Raw genomic sequence first — 18110 nt, forward strand, 5'->3', positions numbered from 1 at the left:
CTTTAACAGTCTGGTAGCTGGCTAACTGTACATTCATTTGCTTATATTGAGAATAACTTTACAGGCAAAGGAAGATAACAGTAGCTATAAAAAGAAGAATTGGAACTACTATAGGATATGATAACAACATCAGCAATAATATCTGTCTCCTGGATAACAATTTACTGGCTCTTTTCCTCCTTCCTCCCACCTCAATATTTTATTATAAAACTTTCAAACCTACAGAAACTTGGAAAGAATTTTACAGCGAAACCCATATACACTCATTTTCTAGATACTACAATTAACATTTTTGGTAATTTACCACAAATCTGTTACTCTATTTGTATATTACTAGCTTTCTTATAATACTAAAATATTCCCCTAGAAAAAGCACCTAATTAGCCAACTTAGGTAAATATCAGGAAAAACATGCATAAAATTGCTTGCAAAGGGAGAAACAGAAGTCTCACTGGCATTTTTTGAAAACCAGGACAAGCTTAGAACAAAAAACTTCAGTCAGCAATATTTACTTGAGTTTTGAGAGGAAGACTGTGGCCACATATTTTAGCTCCTACAGTTCTATATTTGCCGTCTCTGCTTTAAGAAGCCCCAAGATTAAAAACATTTAGAATTTTATTTAATAGCAAATTATTTGATAGTAATTATTTGGTAACAGCAAAATAGGTGGCATTAGTTACTTTTAAGGGAGAAATTTAAAAATTCCTAGATAGAAAAAACTAAGAGCAAGACACTGATGTGTAGTCAAATGGTAAACAAACAGAATTCCTTTCAAAAGCATATGACTAATGAACTACCAAAAAGTGAATGAATAAAGGCCATACAACAGAATACTACCAAGAGAAAGGAATGGACTACTGATACATGCAACAGCACTGACTGAGCTAAAAAAATTATGCTGAAAAGAATGCCAAACAAAAAAAAGTGCATAATACAGGCAACCTATAGTAACACAAAGCAGCTATGTGTTCAGGGTTGGGGTGGGACTCACTGCAAGATGAGGATGGAAATAGTCCATATTACCTGTGGCTGTAGTTACTCAAGCTTATATATTTGCCAAAATACAATGAACTGTACACTTAGAAAACTTTAATAAAGCCAATTTTTATTTTATTTATTTTTTATTCATTTATTTTGTATTGGCGTAGAGTTGCTTTACAATGTTGTGTTCGTTTCTGCTGTACAGCAAAGTGGATCAGCTATACATATACGTATATCCCCTCTTTTTTGGATTTCCTTCTCATTTAGGTCACCACAGAACACTGAGTAGATTTCCCTGTGCTATACAGTAGGTTCTCATTAGTTACCTATTTCATACATAGTATCGATAGTGTATATATGTCAATTTTTAAAGTTAAGAAAAAAAGAATGATGGAAAAGGAAAATAATCTTATTATGTGTTACTGCTACATAAGTATAATTTGAATTGTAGCTCCCTCTACTGCAGCAAAAGAAAACTGGCAAGGATATTTCAAAGTACACAGCTTGCAAACTGAAAAAAATGCTTATATTAAACAGCACAAGTGAAATTCACTCTGTGTGTGTGTCCCCTAGTGTCTAATATGTGGATTGCAGTGACACTGTGGTAAGTCCTAAGAGGGATTAAAAAATATGGTATACTTTCAGTATACCATTTGAGGAGACTGGACCACATAAATATAGCCATGATTTGTCCACATGACCTCATGGTATACTAGCTATTCCTTGTCAGTATAGGTAATTCCTTGATCCCTAATTGCTTCCACAAGTGGTTTACTGAGTCACAGGTGTCAGTGGTCTCAAAGTGTGATCCTCCAGACCAGCAGCATCAGCATCACTTGGGAACTTGTTACAGATGAAAATTCTCAGATCCCACTCTAGACCTTCTAATCAGAAACTTTGGCAATGGAGCTCAGCAATCTGTTTTAAGAAGCTTTCCAGATGATTCTGATGCATGCTCAAGTTTAAGAACCACTGCCCTAGGTTTACCAATTTTGTAACTTCTATCACCAGTTTGTACTGTTTCTGCTTTTCTCCTTCATGTGGGCATCTGAACCTTTGACTCTCTACTGAAAACAGATCAACTGCCCTGACTCCTCCACTTTTCACATCTTGCCTTGTGCCTTTCCTTCTTGCTTTATTAATTTCTTGACCCGCTCATTATTAGCTATATTCTAGCACTAACTGAATTCTGAGTTCAAGCCCTGAGCCTCAAGCAGGAAATAAAATAGTTCTATTATTCTCTTCTCCTTCCCACTCCCATTTTTGTAAGATCTTATAAAATTGCTGTTTTTCAGCTTGCTCTCAGAATCAAATGATTCAATCCTTTACTCCACAAATATTTAATACTGAAACAACTATGTGTGGCTCCACCACTGATGCTGGGGATAAAACAATAACTAAAATATACAAATATCACCGCCCTCGTGGAGTTCATATTCTAAGGCATATATTCTTCTATGCCTAAGGGAATTATACAGTATGTTAGAAGATAGGTGCTATGGCGGAAATTAAAGTAAGAGAAAATGAGGGAATAAGGGGACAAACTGACATTTTATATAGGATAATCAGGAATGCTTTAAAAAATACAATTAGAAATGATAAAGTGATACAATCAGAAGCTACTTAAGACCTGAAACTGTAAAACTCCTAGAAGAAAACAGAGAAAGAGCTCCTTGACATGGGTCTTGGCAATGATTTTTTGGATATGACACCAAAAGCACAAGCAACAAAGGCAAAAATAAATAAGTGGAACTACATCAAACTAAAAAGCTTCTGCACAGCAAAAGAAACAATCCAAAAAATGAACAGGCAACCTATAGAATGGGAGAAAATAGCTGCAAATCATATATCTGACAGGGGTTAATATCCAAAATATATAAAGAACTAACACAACTCAATAGCTAAAAACCAAACCACCCAATTAAAAAATGGGCAGAGAAATTGAACATTTTCCCAAAAAGACACACAAATGGCCAACAGTTGATACACGTAAAGATGTTCAACATTACTAACCATCAGGGAAATGCAAATCAAAACCACAATGAGATACCACCTCACACCTGTTTCAAAGACTATTATCAAAAAGACAAAAGATAACAAGTGTTGGTGAAGATGTGGAGAAAAGGAAACCCTTGTGTACTGTTGGTGGGAATGCAGTAAAAGTCTTGCACACGATGTTCTACATGATGAATACTTAAGCGACGATGATGACACAAAAACATCTCATTCCATACAGTTCTTGCCATATAGTTATTAGATTTTCACACGGAGACACTCACACACATGCACAACAGATAAGTTTATTAACTGTACAACATGATGAACTAATCATTAAGTGGACCACCATCAGAAAGGTCTCCATCCTCATCATCTTCATGTTGAGTAGGCTGAGGAGGAAGTGGAAGAGAGGAGGTTGGTCTTGCTGTCTCAGAGGTGGAAGGGGAGGTAGGAGAGGAAGGCGCATTCAGTATAGCTTTATGGAAACACGTCATAAATTCTGACTTTTTTGCTTTTTCATTTCTCCAAAAAAGTTTCTATGTGGTTCCAATCCTTCCTCCACTGTCTGCTTTAGTTTCAGTGCCCATATCATAGAAGGTCCATGTCATAAAAGAAGTCAAAAGCAGTCTTGAATAATCGGAACCCTCCTGCCAAATTGTCTAAGGTTCATCTGTTTTCTGCACTGCTTCTTCCATGTCTTCTTCCTCATCATCTGCCACTGGTTTGGAAGCGCTCGTCTTTTGTTAATTCCTCTGGTGTGGTGTCTAATAGCTCTTAAATTCCTCCAACATCTGTATCTTGAAACCCTTCGCCTCCTCCCTGTTTTGCCATATCCACAATCTCTTTCATGATTTCCTTGACTGGCTCTGTTGTAAATCCTGTGAAGTTATGCACAACATCTGGACACAGTTTCCTCCAACAAGAATTTAATGGCTTTTTCTTTAATAATGATGGCATATTCAGTGGTGTAATCCTTCCAGACTTTCATGATGTTTTCTCTGTTGTGGTTCTCTTCCACAGCGCTGACAGCCTTTTCCATAGAGTACTGTGTAAAATGAGCCTTAAAGGTTCTTATGACCCCCTGATCTAGAGGCTGAATTAGAGATGTTGTGTTTGGAGGCAGGTAGGCCACTTTGACGCCTTTGGTGGTGAACTCGGGGGTTCTAGGGGGCCAGGGTCATTGTCCAATAACAAAAGAACTCTAAAAGGCAGTCTTTTTTTTTTTAAATTTTATTTATTTTTTTATACAGCAGGTTCTTATTAGTTATCCATTTTATACATATTAGTGTACATACGTCAATCCCAATCTCCCAATTCTTCACACCACCACCCCCGTCCCCCCGCTGCTTTCCTAAAAGGCAGTCTCTTACTGGCAAGGTACTTCCTGACTTCAGGGACAAAGCAACGACGGAACACATTCAGAAAAAGGGTTCTCCTTCAGGCCTTCTTACAGTATAACACAAACAAAAGACGTGCTGCTGGTGTTTGTCTTTGCCCCTCAAGGCTGGAGGGTTAATTAGCAGCTTTGGAGATAAGGGCAGTTCTTACGATAAACCCAACTGCATTTGCACAAAACAGTAGAGTTAGCCTATCCCTTCCTGCCTTAAATCCTGGTGCTTACTTCTCTTCTTTACTAAAAACTGTCCTCTCTGGCATTTTTCTTTTCCAGAAGAGGGCACTTTTGTCTGCATTAAAACCTGTTTAGGCAGATATTCTTTCTCCTCAATGATTTTCTTAATGGTGTCTGGGAACTCCTCTGCTGCCTCTTGGTCAGCAGAAGCTGCTTCTCCTGTTGTGTTATAGTGACACTTTTTAAGCCAAAGCTCTTTCTAAAATTAGCAAACCATTCTCTACAGGCATTAAATCCTGCACCTTCCTTTTGCTTTAAGTTGTCATATAATGACTTTGCTTTTTCTCAAATCATATTAGAGTCTATAGGAATGCCTCGCAATCCTGCACCCACATAAAAAGCTGCATTTTCGGGGCTTCCCTGGTGGCGCAGTGGTTGGGAGTCCACCTGCCGATGCAGGGGACGCGGGTTCGTGCCCCAGTCCGGGAGGATCCCACATGCCGCAGAGCGGCTGGTCCCGTGGGCCATGGCCACTGGGCCTGCGCGGCCGGAGCCTGTGCTCCATGGCGGAAAAGGCCACAACAGTGAGAGGCCCGTGTACCGCAAAAAAAAAAAAAAAAAAAGCTGCATTTTCAATACAAGATAAAAAGGTATTTTGCAAAAAGTGCAAGGTTTTTGTGCCTGCTGGTGTAGCTGCAGTGATGGCTTAATGAATTTTTCTTTTTTTTTTCATACTCGTCCTTACACTGGATTCATCTATCATGCAGTCGTGAGAAAACACAGCTACAGACCTCAATCTACAGTACATATCAAGCAATTCAACTTTTTCTTGAAATGTCAATGTCTTGACTTTTCTCTGCTTCTTAGGAACATGTCCAGCATCACTAGTGGCACTTTGTAGGGGTCCCATGGTGCTATCCAAGATTTACAGCATTACACTAAACATGATGAAAAATATACTTAAAAACAGGGAGAGATCGCTTTTTTCTTGATACACAATTTACTAGAGAGATGAACTGCTCACATGGAGATGATTAGCATCACTAGGCATCTTTTTTTAATTTTTGGATTTTATTTTACTTTTTTATACAGTAGGTTCTTATTAGTCCTCAACTTTACAAACATCAGTGTATACATGTCAATCCCAATCGCCCAATTCATCACACCACCATCCCCACCCCACTGCGGCTCTCCCCACTTGGTGTCCATACATTTGTTCTCTACATCTGTGTCTCAATTTCTGCCCTGCAAACTGGTTCACCTGTACCATTTTTCTAGGTTCCACATACATGCGTTAATATACGATATTTGTTTTTCTCTTTCTGACTTACTTCACTCTTACTTACAGTCTCTAGATCCATCCATGGCTCAACAAATGACCCAATTTCATTCCTTTCTATGGCTGAGTAATATTCCATTGTATATATGTACCACATTTTCTTTATCCATTCGTCTGTCCATGGGCATTTAGGTTGCTTCCATGACCTGGCTACTGTAAATAGTGCTGCAATGAACATTGGGGTGCATGTGTCTTTTTGAATTATGGTTTTCTCTGGGTATATGCCCAGTAGTGGGATTGCTTGATCATATGGTAATTCTATTTTTAGTTTTTTAAAGAACATCCATACGGTTCCCCATAGTGGCTGTATCAATTTACATTCCCACCAACAGAGCAAGAGGGTTCCCTTTCCTCCACACCCACTCCAGCATTTGTTGTTTGTAGATTTTCTGATGATGCCCATTCTAACTGGTGTGAGGTGATACCTCATTGTAGTTTTGATTTGCATTTCTCTAATAATTAGTGACATTGAGCAACTTTTCATGTGCTTCTTGGCCATCTGTATGTCTTCTTTGGAGAAATGTCTATTTAGGTCTTCTGCCCATTTTTGGATTGGGTTGTCTGTTTCTTTAATATGGAGCTGCATAAGCTGTTTATATATTTTGGAAATTAATCCTTTGTCCACTGATTCATTTGCAAATATTTTCTCCCATTCTGAGGGTTGTCTTTTCGTCTTGTTTATGGTTTCCTTTGCTGTGCAAAAGCTTTGAAGTTTCATTAGGTCCCATTTGTTTATTTTTGTTTTTATTTCCATTACTCTAGGAGGTGGATCAAAAAAGATCTTGCTGTGACTTATGTCAAAGAGTGTTCTGCCTATGTTTTCCTCTAAGAGTTTTATAGTGTCTGGTCTTACATTTAGGTCTCTAATCCATTTTGAGTGTATTTTTGTGTTTGGTGTTAGGGAGTGTTCTAATTTCATTCTTTTACACGTAGCTGTCCAGTTTTCCCAGCACCACTTATTGAAGAGACTGTCTTTTCTCCATTGCATATCCTTGCCTCCTTTGTCATAGATTAGTTGACCATAGGCGCGTTGGCTTATCTCTGGGCTTTCTATCTTGTTCCATTGATCTATGTTTCCGCTTTTGTGCCAGTACCATATTGTCTTGATTACTGTAGCTTTGTAGTATAGTCTGAAATCAGGGAGCCTGATTCCTCCAGCTCCGTTTTTTTCCCTCAAGACTGCTTTGGCTATTCGGGGTCTTTTGTGTCTCCATACAAATTTTAAGATTTTTTGTTCTAGTTCCGTAAAAAATGCCATTGGTAATTTGATAGGGATTGCACTGAATCTGTAGATTGCTTTGGATAGTATAGTCATTTTCACAATATTTATTCTTCCAATCCAAGAACATGGTATATCTCTCCATCTGTTGGCATCATCTTTAATTTCCTTCATCAGTGTCTTATAGTTTTCTGCATACAGGTCTTTTGTCTCCCTAGGTAGGTTTATTCCTAGATATTTTATTCTTTTTGTTGCAGTGGTAAATGGGAGTGTTTCCTTAAATTCTCTTTCAGATTTTTCATCGTTAGTGTATAGGGATGCAAGAGATTTCTGTACATTAATTTTGTATCCTGCAACTTTACCAAATTCATTGATTAGCTCTAGTAGTTTTCTGGTGGCATCTTTAGGATCCTCTATGTATAGTATCATGTCACCTGCAAAGGGTTACAGTTTTACTTCTTTTCCAATTTGTATTCCTTTTATTTCTTTTCCTTCTCTGATTGCTATGGCTAGGACTTCCAAAACTATGCTGAATAATAGTGGTGACAGTGGACAGCTTTGTCTTTTTCCTGATCTTAGAGGAAATGCTTTCAGTTTTTCACCATTGAGAATTATGTTTGCTGTGGGTTTGTCATACATGGCCTTTATTATGTTGAGGTAGGTTCCCTCTATACCCACTTTCTGGAGAGTTTTTATCATAAATAGGTGTTGAATTTTGTCAAAAGCTTTTACTGCATCTATTGAGATGAGCATATGGTTTTTATTCTTCAATTTGTTAATATGGTGTATCACATTGATTGATTTGCATATATTGAAGAATCCTCACATCCCTGGGATAAATCCCACTTGATCATGGTGTATGATCCTTTTAATCTGTGGTTGGATTCTGTTTGCTAGTATTTTGTTGAGGATTTTTGCATCTATATTCATCAGTGATATTGGTCTGTAATTTTCTTTTCTTGTAGTATCTCTGTCTGGTTTTGGTATCAGGGTGATGGTGGCCTCATAGAATGAGTTTGGGAGTGTTCCTTCCTCTGCAAGTTTTTTTGGAAGAGTTTTAGGAGGATGGATGTTAGCTCTCCTCTAAATGTTTGATAGAATTCCCCTGTGAAGCCATCTGGTCCTGGACTTTTGTTTATTGGAAGATTTTTAAATCACAGCTTCAATTTCGTTACTTGTGATTGGTCTGTTCATATTTTCTATTTCTTCCTGGTTCAGTCTTGGAAGGTTATACCTTTCTAAGAATTTGTCCATTTCTTCCAGATTGTCCATTTTATTGGCATAGCGTTGCTGGTAGTAGTCTCTTAGGATGCTTTGTATTTTCTGCAGTGTCTGTTGTAACAACTTCTTTTTCATTTCTAATTTTATTGATTTGAGTCCTCTCCCTCTTGATGAGTCTGGCTAACGGTTTATCAATTTTGTTTATCTTCTCAAAGACGCAACTTTTAGTTTTATTGATCTTTGCTATTGGTTTCTTTGTTTCTATTTCATTCATTTCTGATCTGATCTTTATGATTTCTTTCCTTCTGCTGACTTTGGGTTTTGTTTGTACTTCTTTCTCCGGTTCCTTTAGGTGTAAGGTTAGATTGTTTATTTGAGATTTTTCTTGTTTCTTGTGGTAGGCTTGTATAGCTATAGACTTCCTTCTAAGAACTGCTTTTGCTGCATCCCATAGGTTTTGGATTGTCGTGTTTTCATTGTCATTTGTCTCTAGGTATTTTTTGATTTCCTCTTTGATTTCTTCAGTGATCTCTTAGGTTATTTAGTAACTTATTGTTTAGCCTCCATGTGTTGGTGTTTTTCACCTTTTTTTCACTGTGATTCATTTCTAATCTCATACCATTGTGATCAGAAAAGATGCTTGATATGATTTCAATTTTCTTAAATTTAATGAGGCTTGATTTGTGACCCAAGATGTGATCTATCCTGGAGAATGTTCCGTGCGCAGTTGAGAAGAAAATGTAATCTGCTGTTTTTGGATGGAATGTCCTATAAATATCAATTAAATCTATCTGGTCTATTGTGTCATTTAAAGCTTCCGTTTCCTTATTTTCATTTTGGATGATCTGTCCATTTATGTAAGTGAGGTGTTAAAGTCCCCCACTATTATTGTGTTACAGTCGATTTCCTCTCGTATAGCTGTTAGCAGTTGCCTTATGTATTGAGGTTCTCCTATGTGGGGTGCATATATATTTATAGTTGTTACATCTTCTTCTTGGATCGATCCCTTGATCATTATGTAGTGTCCTTCCTTGTCTCTTGTAACATTCTTTATTTTAGAGTCCATTTTATCTGATATGAGCATTGCTACTCCAGCTCTCTTTTGATTTCTACTTGCATGGAAGATCTTTTTCCATCCCCTCACTTTCAGTCTGTATGTGTCCCTAGGTCTGAAGTGGGTCTCTTGTAGACAGCATATATATGGGTCTTGTTTTCGTATCCACTCAGAAAGCCTGTGTCTTTTGGTTGGAGCATTTAATCCATTCACATTTAAGGTAATTATCGATATGTATGTTCCTACGACCATTTATTTTCTTAATTGTTTTGGGTTTCTTTTTGTAGGTCCTTTTCTTCTCATGTTTCCCACTTATAGAAGTTCCTTTAGTATTTGTTGTATAGCTGGTTTGGTGGTGCTGAATTCTCTTAGCTTTTGCTTGTCTGTAAAGCTTTTGATTTCTCCATCGAATCTGAATGAGATCCTTGCAAGTTAGAGTAATCTTGGTTGTAGGTTCTTCCCTTTCATCACTTTAAGTATATCATGCCACTCCCTTCTGGCTTGTAGAGTTTATGCTGAGAAGTCAGCTGTTAACCTTATGGGAGTTCCCTTGTATGTTGTCGTTTTCCCCTTGCTGCTTTCAATAATTTTTCTTTGTCTTTAATTTTTGCCAGTTTGATTACTATATGTCTTGGCATGTTTCTCCTTGGGTTTATCCTGTATGAGGCTCTCTGCGCTTCCTGGACTTGGGTGGCTATTTCCTTTCCCATGTTAGGGAAGTTTTCAACTATAGTCTCTTCAAATATTTTCTCTGGTCCTTTCTCTCTCTCTTCTCTTTCTGGGACCCCTATAATGCGAATGTTGCTGCATTTAATGTTGTCCCAGAGGTCTCTTAGGCTGTCTTCATTTCTTTTCATTATTTTTTCTTTATTCTGTTCTGCAGCAGTGAATTCCACCATTCTGTCTTCCAGGTCACTTATCCGTTCTGCCTCAGTTATTCTGCTATTGATTCCTTCTAGTGTAGTTTTCATTTCAGTTATTGTATTGTTCAGTCTGTTTGTTTGTTCTTTAATTCTCCTAGGTCTTTCTTAAACCTTTCTTGCATTTTCTCGATCTTTGCCGCCATTCTTTTTCCGAGGTCCTGGATCATCTTCACCATCATTATTGTGAATTCTTTTTCTGGAAGGTTGCCTATCTCCACTTCATTTTGTTGTTTTTCTGGGGTTTTATCTTGTTCCTTCATCTGGTACACAGCCCTCTTCCCTTTCATCTTGTCTATCTTTCTGTGAATGTGGTTTTTGTTCCACAGGCTGCAGGACTGTAGTTCTTCTTGCTTCTGCTGTCTGCCCTCTGGTGGATGAGGCTATCTAAGAGGCTTGTGTAAGTTTCCTGATCGGAGGGATTGGTTCATCACTAGGCATTTTAAGCATATACTCGAATCACTGGATGCAAATGTCGCCAACTATAGCCTAAGTGTTTGTGTAAGTTTTGAGAAATTTTAACTTTTAATAATAGATTTGTGTATATTTTATGGCAGTAAATGGTATAATGGACCAGTATGTACATATATTTTATGAATTCATGATGTACCTGACTTTTTCCTTAATTTTTTCAATATTTCTAGACCACTCAGTTCACCTGCATATTTTTTCAAATTGTCACAAATCTCCAAAAACTTTCCAGTATATTTATTGAAAGTAATCTGTATATAAGTGGATCTGCAAGGTTGAACCTCTGTTATTCAAGGGTCAACTGTAGTTATCTTTGGGAAGTGAAACTACATGTGGAATACAGAGAAACTTTTTTCATTTTTTCTGTTTCATACTACTTAATTCATTTTGCTATATCCACATACTGTTTTTACACTTTAAAAAATATCTGTATTAAAAACAAACCATATTAGCCTTGATTTCTCAGGACCTACACAAGACAGAGGAGATAGATGTTTATCTGACTAATTTTAACATGACAAGTGCTATGCTGTTATTTCTGTACATTTCAACAAACATCTGTTGAATGTATGTATACTCTATCCCAATCATGAAAGTAAGCAGTGAGGATATTAATATTTCATGGAGACTATCAGAACAAAGGAAGTATTTTAAGTATACCTAAAAATGGCTTAATTCTGTCTTAGTGTTGAAGAGGATTCACAGAGATAGTAATATTCGAGCTAGACCTTGACAAAGTAATAGGATTTTGTAAGGGATTAAAAAAAAGGAACGATAAATTTCACGCAGAAGGGAAAGCAAGAGTAAAAACACGTAAGTGAAAATGTACAGTGGGCAGGTATGCATCAAATAAATGCATGGGGAAAGTGGTGTAACAGGAGATGTGCCTAAAAAGGTACATGCAGCACTTAATCTTAATTATTCAGTATAAGACCAAAGAATATAAACAATATGGAAGTAAGGAGCAATCTTTTTTATCCACCTTTCTCACTTGGGGAAGTATACCTGTAGGATAACTTCTAGAAGTAGGATTACTGAAGCAAAATTAATGTGCTCTTAATATTTCAACAGGTTCTTTTTCAGATTTCACTGAAATCACTCACATCAAACAACATACATTCTCACTTCCAGTGTTTATAAGTGACTGGATCCATACATCCTTATTAACACCAGATTGCAAACTTTTAAAATCTTAAGTAATCTGATAGTGAAACATGGTATTTGATTATTAGTTTTATTTCATTTCTTCATGAGTGGGTCAAATGTTTATTTTTCATGTATTTATGGTATTTTCCATCTGTATTTTGCAGTGAACTGCCTTTACTTATTTTAGCTTAATACTTATTCCTTAATAATTTCACATTTTAAGAAAATGTACCCATTGACTATCAAATGTATTGCAAATATATTTTCCCAGTGTGTCATCTGTCTTACTTTGTTTAATGTTCTTTTTTTTTCTTACAGATGTCCATTTTTCTGTAGTTAAAAATTTAAATCTTTTTCTTCTATGGTTTCTGGGGTTTGTGTCATGCCATCTTCACCCCCAGAGTTGGGAGAAAAAAAAACTTCCAAATTTTTTCAGGATTTTATTTCATGTTTAATATTTAAAGCTATGTTCTATAAGATCAGTTTTATTATTTACAGGAATACCGTTTTATTTTTTTTCTAATGGATAATTTTTCTAACTTCCTTTATTAAATTATTTAATTTTTCCTCAATGATCCGAACTGCCATTTTTCAAAGATAACATTTCTACATATAAGTGGGCCTATTTCCAAACTATCCTGTTCCACTGTTCCATTTATTCTTGTACTACTACTAAAGCCTTTTAATTAGTATAGCTTTATAATACTTTTAAAATGATCTCTTTTATATACAAATACTGTATACCATATGATATAAAGTAGGTTATAATATTTTTCACTATCTGGAGGGACCTGTCTCCTGTGGTGATTGTATACTTTGTCAGCATAGCTAAGCTGGAACTGTATTTGTCAGAATTACTTTCTCTGTATATTCTGGGTTAGGGTTGGCTACAAAAACATATGCATGTGATGTGGAGGCTGAAGTAAAGCAGGAGCCATAATGCTCTGAGGGACGGTGCAGGGTTGCCACATGCTGTTAAAGTTATGCATGTTGTCAGTGATTACCTGGCTCACCTCAGAGGTGTGGGGCAGCTGCCAGACCTGCAATTTCTGCAGTTCCTGTTGGAGCTCCTCATCAATTTCTCCAGTTCCCAGGCCAGGCATGTATAGCCCTGTGGCAGAAGGTGCCAGCTACTTCTGCAAGTCACCTGTTTATCAACGCTAGAGGCAGTGAGACACATATGTGGGATCGTTGGTCCTTGTGAGTTCTAGTTTGTCCTTGTCCTCCATTGCTTCACGTCTACCTTTTTTCCCCATCTCCCAGTCCTACTGTCCTATAGTGACTTTATACCTGCTATCTTGTATTTTGTGCCAGGTATAATTCTAAGGGCTTCGCTATATTAATCCCCATAACAAGCCCTTGAGATGATACTATTAGTAATTCCTCTTTTACGGATGATGAAACTGAGGTAGAGAAATTAAGTAACTTGTCCAACGTCACACAGCTATTAAAGGAAAGAGTTGGGAAAAGATAGATAAGTATGAACTGGTTAAGAATACATAGGTTAGATGTCTTTAATGTTTGATTAACTTGGGTATATACAGAAAAGGCATACCTATTAAATCTGTAAGTGACACAAAGGTAGAATAGCTAATACATTAAATGAAAAACTCAAGAGTTCAAAAAAATTTCAATAAATTAGAATATGTTAAATCTAACAAAATAAGATTTAATAATGGATAAAGGTAAAATGTAATAAATTTCATAAAAGCTAATCATACCAATGTAAGATAGAAAATAATTATCTTAGTTCATGTTAAAAAAAAAAAAAAGACCTATATCAAAATTTCAAGCTATATTGACAGGGCTACCAGAAAACAGAATATAATAGTATCTTGCTTTGATGAAGGTATAAAGACCAAATTAGCAATTGGTACTCTGCACTGGTTTATTCACATCTTAAATGCAGTGTTCAGTCTAGAAAACCATGGAATCATCTCTAGAGAAGTCAACCAGACTGGTATCGGAAAGAAATAGTACAGAAACTTGTCACCTTTAGCCTGATAAATACAAGTATTTTTAGTTAACATCCATGTAGAAGACTCCGTATTTCCAAATGGTAAAGTATGGATCACTGAATGGAACGCACAGTGAAGCAGATTTTAACTCAATATAAGAAAGCTATTTCTAACAATGAAAGCTTCTGAACAATGTAATGGGTTAGACTTATGAGGCAGTGAGCTGCCTGTTAACTAGAGATTAACAAAAAACTAGAGATTAACAAAAGACTTTATGACAAAATATTCTGTATGTTGTAAAGAGATATTTTAGCATTGGGAATGTCTATGTGTAGAGGGGAGGAATGGATTGCAGTGGTGTATGTTGGATCTCTAAATTTTTTTGCAGCTCAAAAAATGTCTTTTGATTCTAGGCACAAATACAGCAAATGAATTTGAGACAGGAAAATGTGACTGCAGTTTAACTTATTTAAAAAAATGTTTTACCTGATTACAAAAGCAAAACCAGGAATGGATTTAAAAGAATACCACCAATTAAGCTAAATCACAGTATACATTTTGATGTTATTGAAATAATATTAAGATGTGCATCTATATATGTATATATGCACTTAATAGCTCACTTAACATTATACTGTGACGAGTCTATAATTGCTATTGGTTCCATAATACCCGCTGTGGATGTGCCATAATTTATTTAACCTTTCAACTAATATTGAACATATAGTAACTCTTTATTTTTATAACTTCTATAAACATCCATGTACATCTTTTTCCATAGCTTTCACTATATAAAAGTATTGACATATTCTTATATATATAGTTTTCCAGAATTTTGCCATTATATTCAAATTTTGAATTTTAAGATAGGAAGGGGGAAAAAGCACACAAGCAAGATACACAGACAGGTGCACACACGCAAAACAACTTCTGCCCTGGAGATTCTGATACCACTGAAAGCAGACACACCATGGTGGTAAACTTGGTCTTAATTTTATGTATTTCTCTTTTCTTTTAATAATAAATTCATTAAGAAGACTATGTTTCCAACTAACCTGTGATTTTTCTTAGCTATTTAATACCTGACATATATGAACTCAAGAAAAACTGACTGAAATGTATCCTCAACATGCACACTTTCCTCAATTTATCAGACCTTCAAATAAACATGCAACAATTGAGCTGAGGTGAAATGAATGTAGTGCTCAACTGTGATAATTTTCTTAGCCTAGGTTTTGTTATAAATACCTGTATGATTCCTCCTTTGACTTTTTCTACTTTTATTGATCCAAATGTATTTGTGTGTGTGTATATATATAACTGGTTACCTAGAGTACTGTGTTGAGAAGGATTCTTCCTGAACTTGAACTTGGCAGGGAAAAGTATCAAGGTCAACTGGTGATATCCCATATACTACAAGGGGAAAAGCAGCACGGCACATGTGTATTGGCAGCCCTACCCCATGTGCTAAAGTGCTCAAGGTGTGTACTGAGGAGGCATTTGAGAATTAATTATGAAAGCCAACCTGCAAGAGGTAAGATCTGAACTTTATTTAGAGAGGGGCATTAACTGATAGAAAGAATAAAGATATTCCTGCCAGAGCCAAAGAAATATGAAATAGACAATGAAATTCAAAAGAACAAATTATAGATGGGTAGATATATAAACAGATAGATTAACTTGGTTTAAGGATAGAATATATAAAGAAAAGAAGTGAGAAATGAAGCTAGAGATGAATGAGCCATTGGAGCTTTTGAGCAGGAGAAGAGTGACATGAAGAAAATGGTATATGAATGTTGAAAATCAAGTAATTTCTAAGACTAGAGGAGGCCTCAAAAACAGCATTTTACCACTACTGTAGTAATATTCAATTCAGGCAAGATGCTCAGGAAAGATGCTAATAACACTGAGTGAGAAAGACTGTTGGAAAAAGGATATTCACACAGTCTCAAAGTTATCACTCCACAGATCACTTATTACAAAAAGAAAAAAGATTCTTTATATGACCTTATAATCAAATCTAACCCTATGATCAAATTTAAAATCATCAATGAGTTAAACCGTTATCATGTGCCTCTTTATGAGATGAAATGAGGCCACATCATCTATATAATATTCATGCCAAAAATGTTTAACCTAAATCTGATCATAAGGAAACAATCACAAATATCTAAATTGAGGGACATTCTTCAAAACAACTAGCCTGAATACTTAATGTCAATGTCATAAAAGACAAAAGAAGAATAAGGAAACTTTGTTCTAGGTTAAAGTAGACTAAGAAACATGAGAAGTAAATGCAACAATTGATCCTTTATTGGACCCTGGGTTGGGGTTAAAAAAAAATTATAAAGTACATTATTAGAACAATTGAGAAATTTGAAAATGGACTACATACTAAGCAGCAGTACTGTATGAATGTTAAGTTTCACAAACGTGATAACCATATTGTGATTGTGTAAGATTATGCCCTTTTCCTAAAAATTCCTGGGTAAATAACAGAATGCTGGTAACTCTCAAATTATAAAGCAAATAAATAAATAAGCAAACAAGTAGAACTGTGTCTATGTATACATATACATGGGGGTATGGGAATGCAGCAAAAATTAACAAAAGGTAACTCTAGGTGAAAGATACAACCATTGTACTATTCTTACGATTTTTCTGGGCTTAAAAAACAGTAAAAAAAATTTTAAAGGAGAGAGAGATCTTACATAATTTGGGTCAAATTCCACAGCTGACAACTATGAAAACTGAAAGCAAGGAAGTTTTATTTTGACATGTTCCTTCAGCTAGGTTGTAGCAAGTGTATAACTAAAGCTCCTGCAGTTTTAGCTTCCAGTCCAGTGCTCTTTCAACTATCTCGTACAGTCTCAAGCCTAATGACACAGGATAAACAAATACAAGAAATGACTGGAGGGAGGGAACTGACTAAACCATCTCAGCAAAATAAGGGTTTGGTCTAGGGTCAACTACAGATATGGAAACAAGGGGGCAAAATAAAGAAATGATATAACAAGAAAGTGATATATTAGAATGAGAAAAAAAGAAATAACCATAACGTACAAGCTGAGAAGATAGGAAAATAAAAATGTGAGGGATAATAAAAGAAAAATTGGAGTAAGATTGCCATTTAGGATAAGAAACGTAGTTTGAGACATGTACATTTAAACCATAATACACCAGAATGTAAGCTAGAAGTATACTAGAATGTAAAGTCCAAGAGACTGAGAATTTTTTTCCCTTTTGCCTACTGATATATCCTCAAATAACCTGAACAATGTCTGGAAATAATATTTTTTGGGACAAATGTAGTGACAGTTTATGAGGTATTCAAGTAGAGACTGACTGGAAATAGAAATGTGAAATTTAAAAGAAGGTATTAAGGACCTTACTTTGCAGGGGTTTTGGGAAGTAGACATATTTAAGGTCTCCTCCTTCTTCCAGAAAAGTTTGTGTAATTCTGCCTGGGATTCTGACTATAAGCCCAAATAATAAAGCTGTCTTTTTTCTTTTCAATTATTCCCTTTATACAGATTTCTTTACAGGAAACCTCATTGGGAGGATGGGTGGCTATGGTCATACACCCTCTAGTAACCAACAAAACTCTTATGATTGTTCCTAACAGATTCATTAGCTAGAACAGGGAGTTGAGGTGTGATCCCAGGACCAGCATCATCCGTACCACTTGGGAGTTTGTCAGAATGTAAATTCTTAGGGTCCACCCTAGACCTACTGAATCAGAAACTGGGCATGGCCCGGTAATCTGTATTTTACGAAGTCTTCTAGGTGATTCTAATGCATAGTAAAGAGCTAAATACAAAATAAAGGTACTCTTATTTGACAAAATGCCTTCATGAGACGTAGCTAAAAATTGAAGACACAATTACATAGAAAGATTTTTGTAATAAAATATAGTGTAACATCACATAGTCATAATTCATCATGTAGTGACCACAGAGCAAAACCTGCCTACGATTAAAAAAAATTTTTTAAGGCATCTACTTACTTTAATGTTTCAGCAAGAAAGAAGCTCTGCTGTACATCATCATGCGTAGGAGTAGAGGAATATACATCCTTCACGCCAGAAAATCCACCAGTGACTCGGCAATACTTTTCAATAGCCTGTAAAAGAGATGAGACAAGAGAGTCAATTCCATAGAGTTTCAAACTTGGAAGGACAAGTTAAGGAACCACAGTCAAAAGTTTACAGAGATCTCTATGAGAATTTGACAG

General features: G+C 36.1%; 1 protein-coding gene across 2 annotated transcripts in view; it reads right to left on the reverse strand.

The window, feature by feature from the left end:
• Positions 1-18110, reverse strand: part of MAN1A2 (mannosidase alpha class 1A member 2) — a 172203-nt gene that overhangs the window by 22494 nt on the left and 131599 nt on the right. For both annotated transcript variants that reach the window (XM_033436561.2, XM_004263248.4), the window contains exon 12: positions 17884-17999. In XM_033436561.2, coding sequence (XP_033292452.1) covers positions 17884-17999 — 116 coding nt within the window. The remainder of the gene's footprint in view (positions 1-17883; positions 18000-18110) is intronic.

The sequence above is a fragment of the Orcinus orca genome, chromosome 1 (genome assembly GCF_937001465.1).
Source record: "Orcinus orca chromosome 1, mOrcOrc1.1, whole genome shotgun sequence".
Lineage (NCBI taxonomy): Eukaryota > Metazoa > Chordata > Mammalia > Artiodactyla > Delphinidae > Orcinus > Orcinus orca.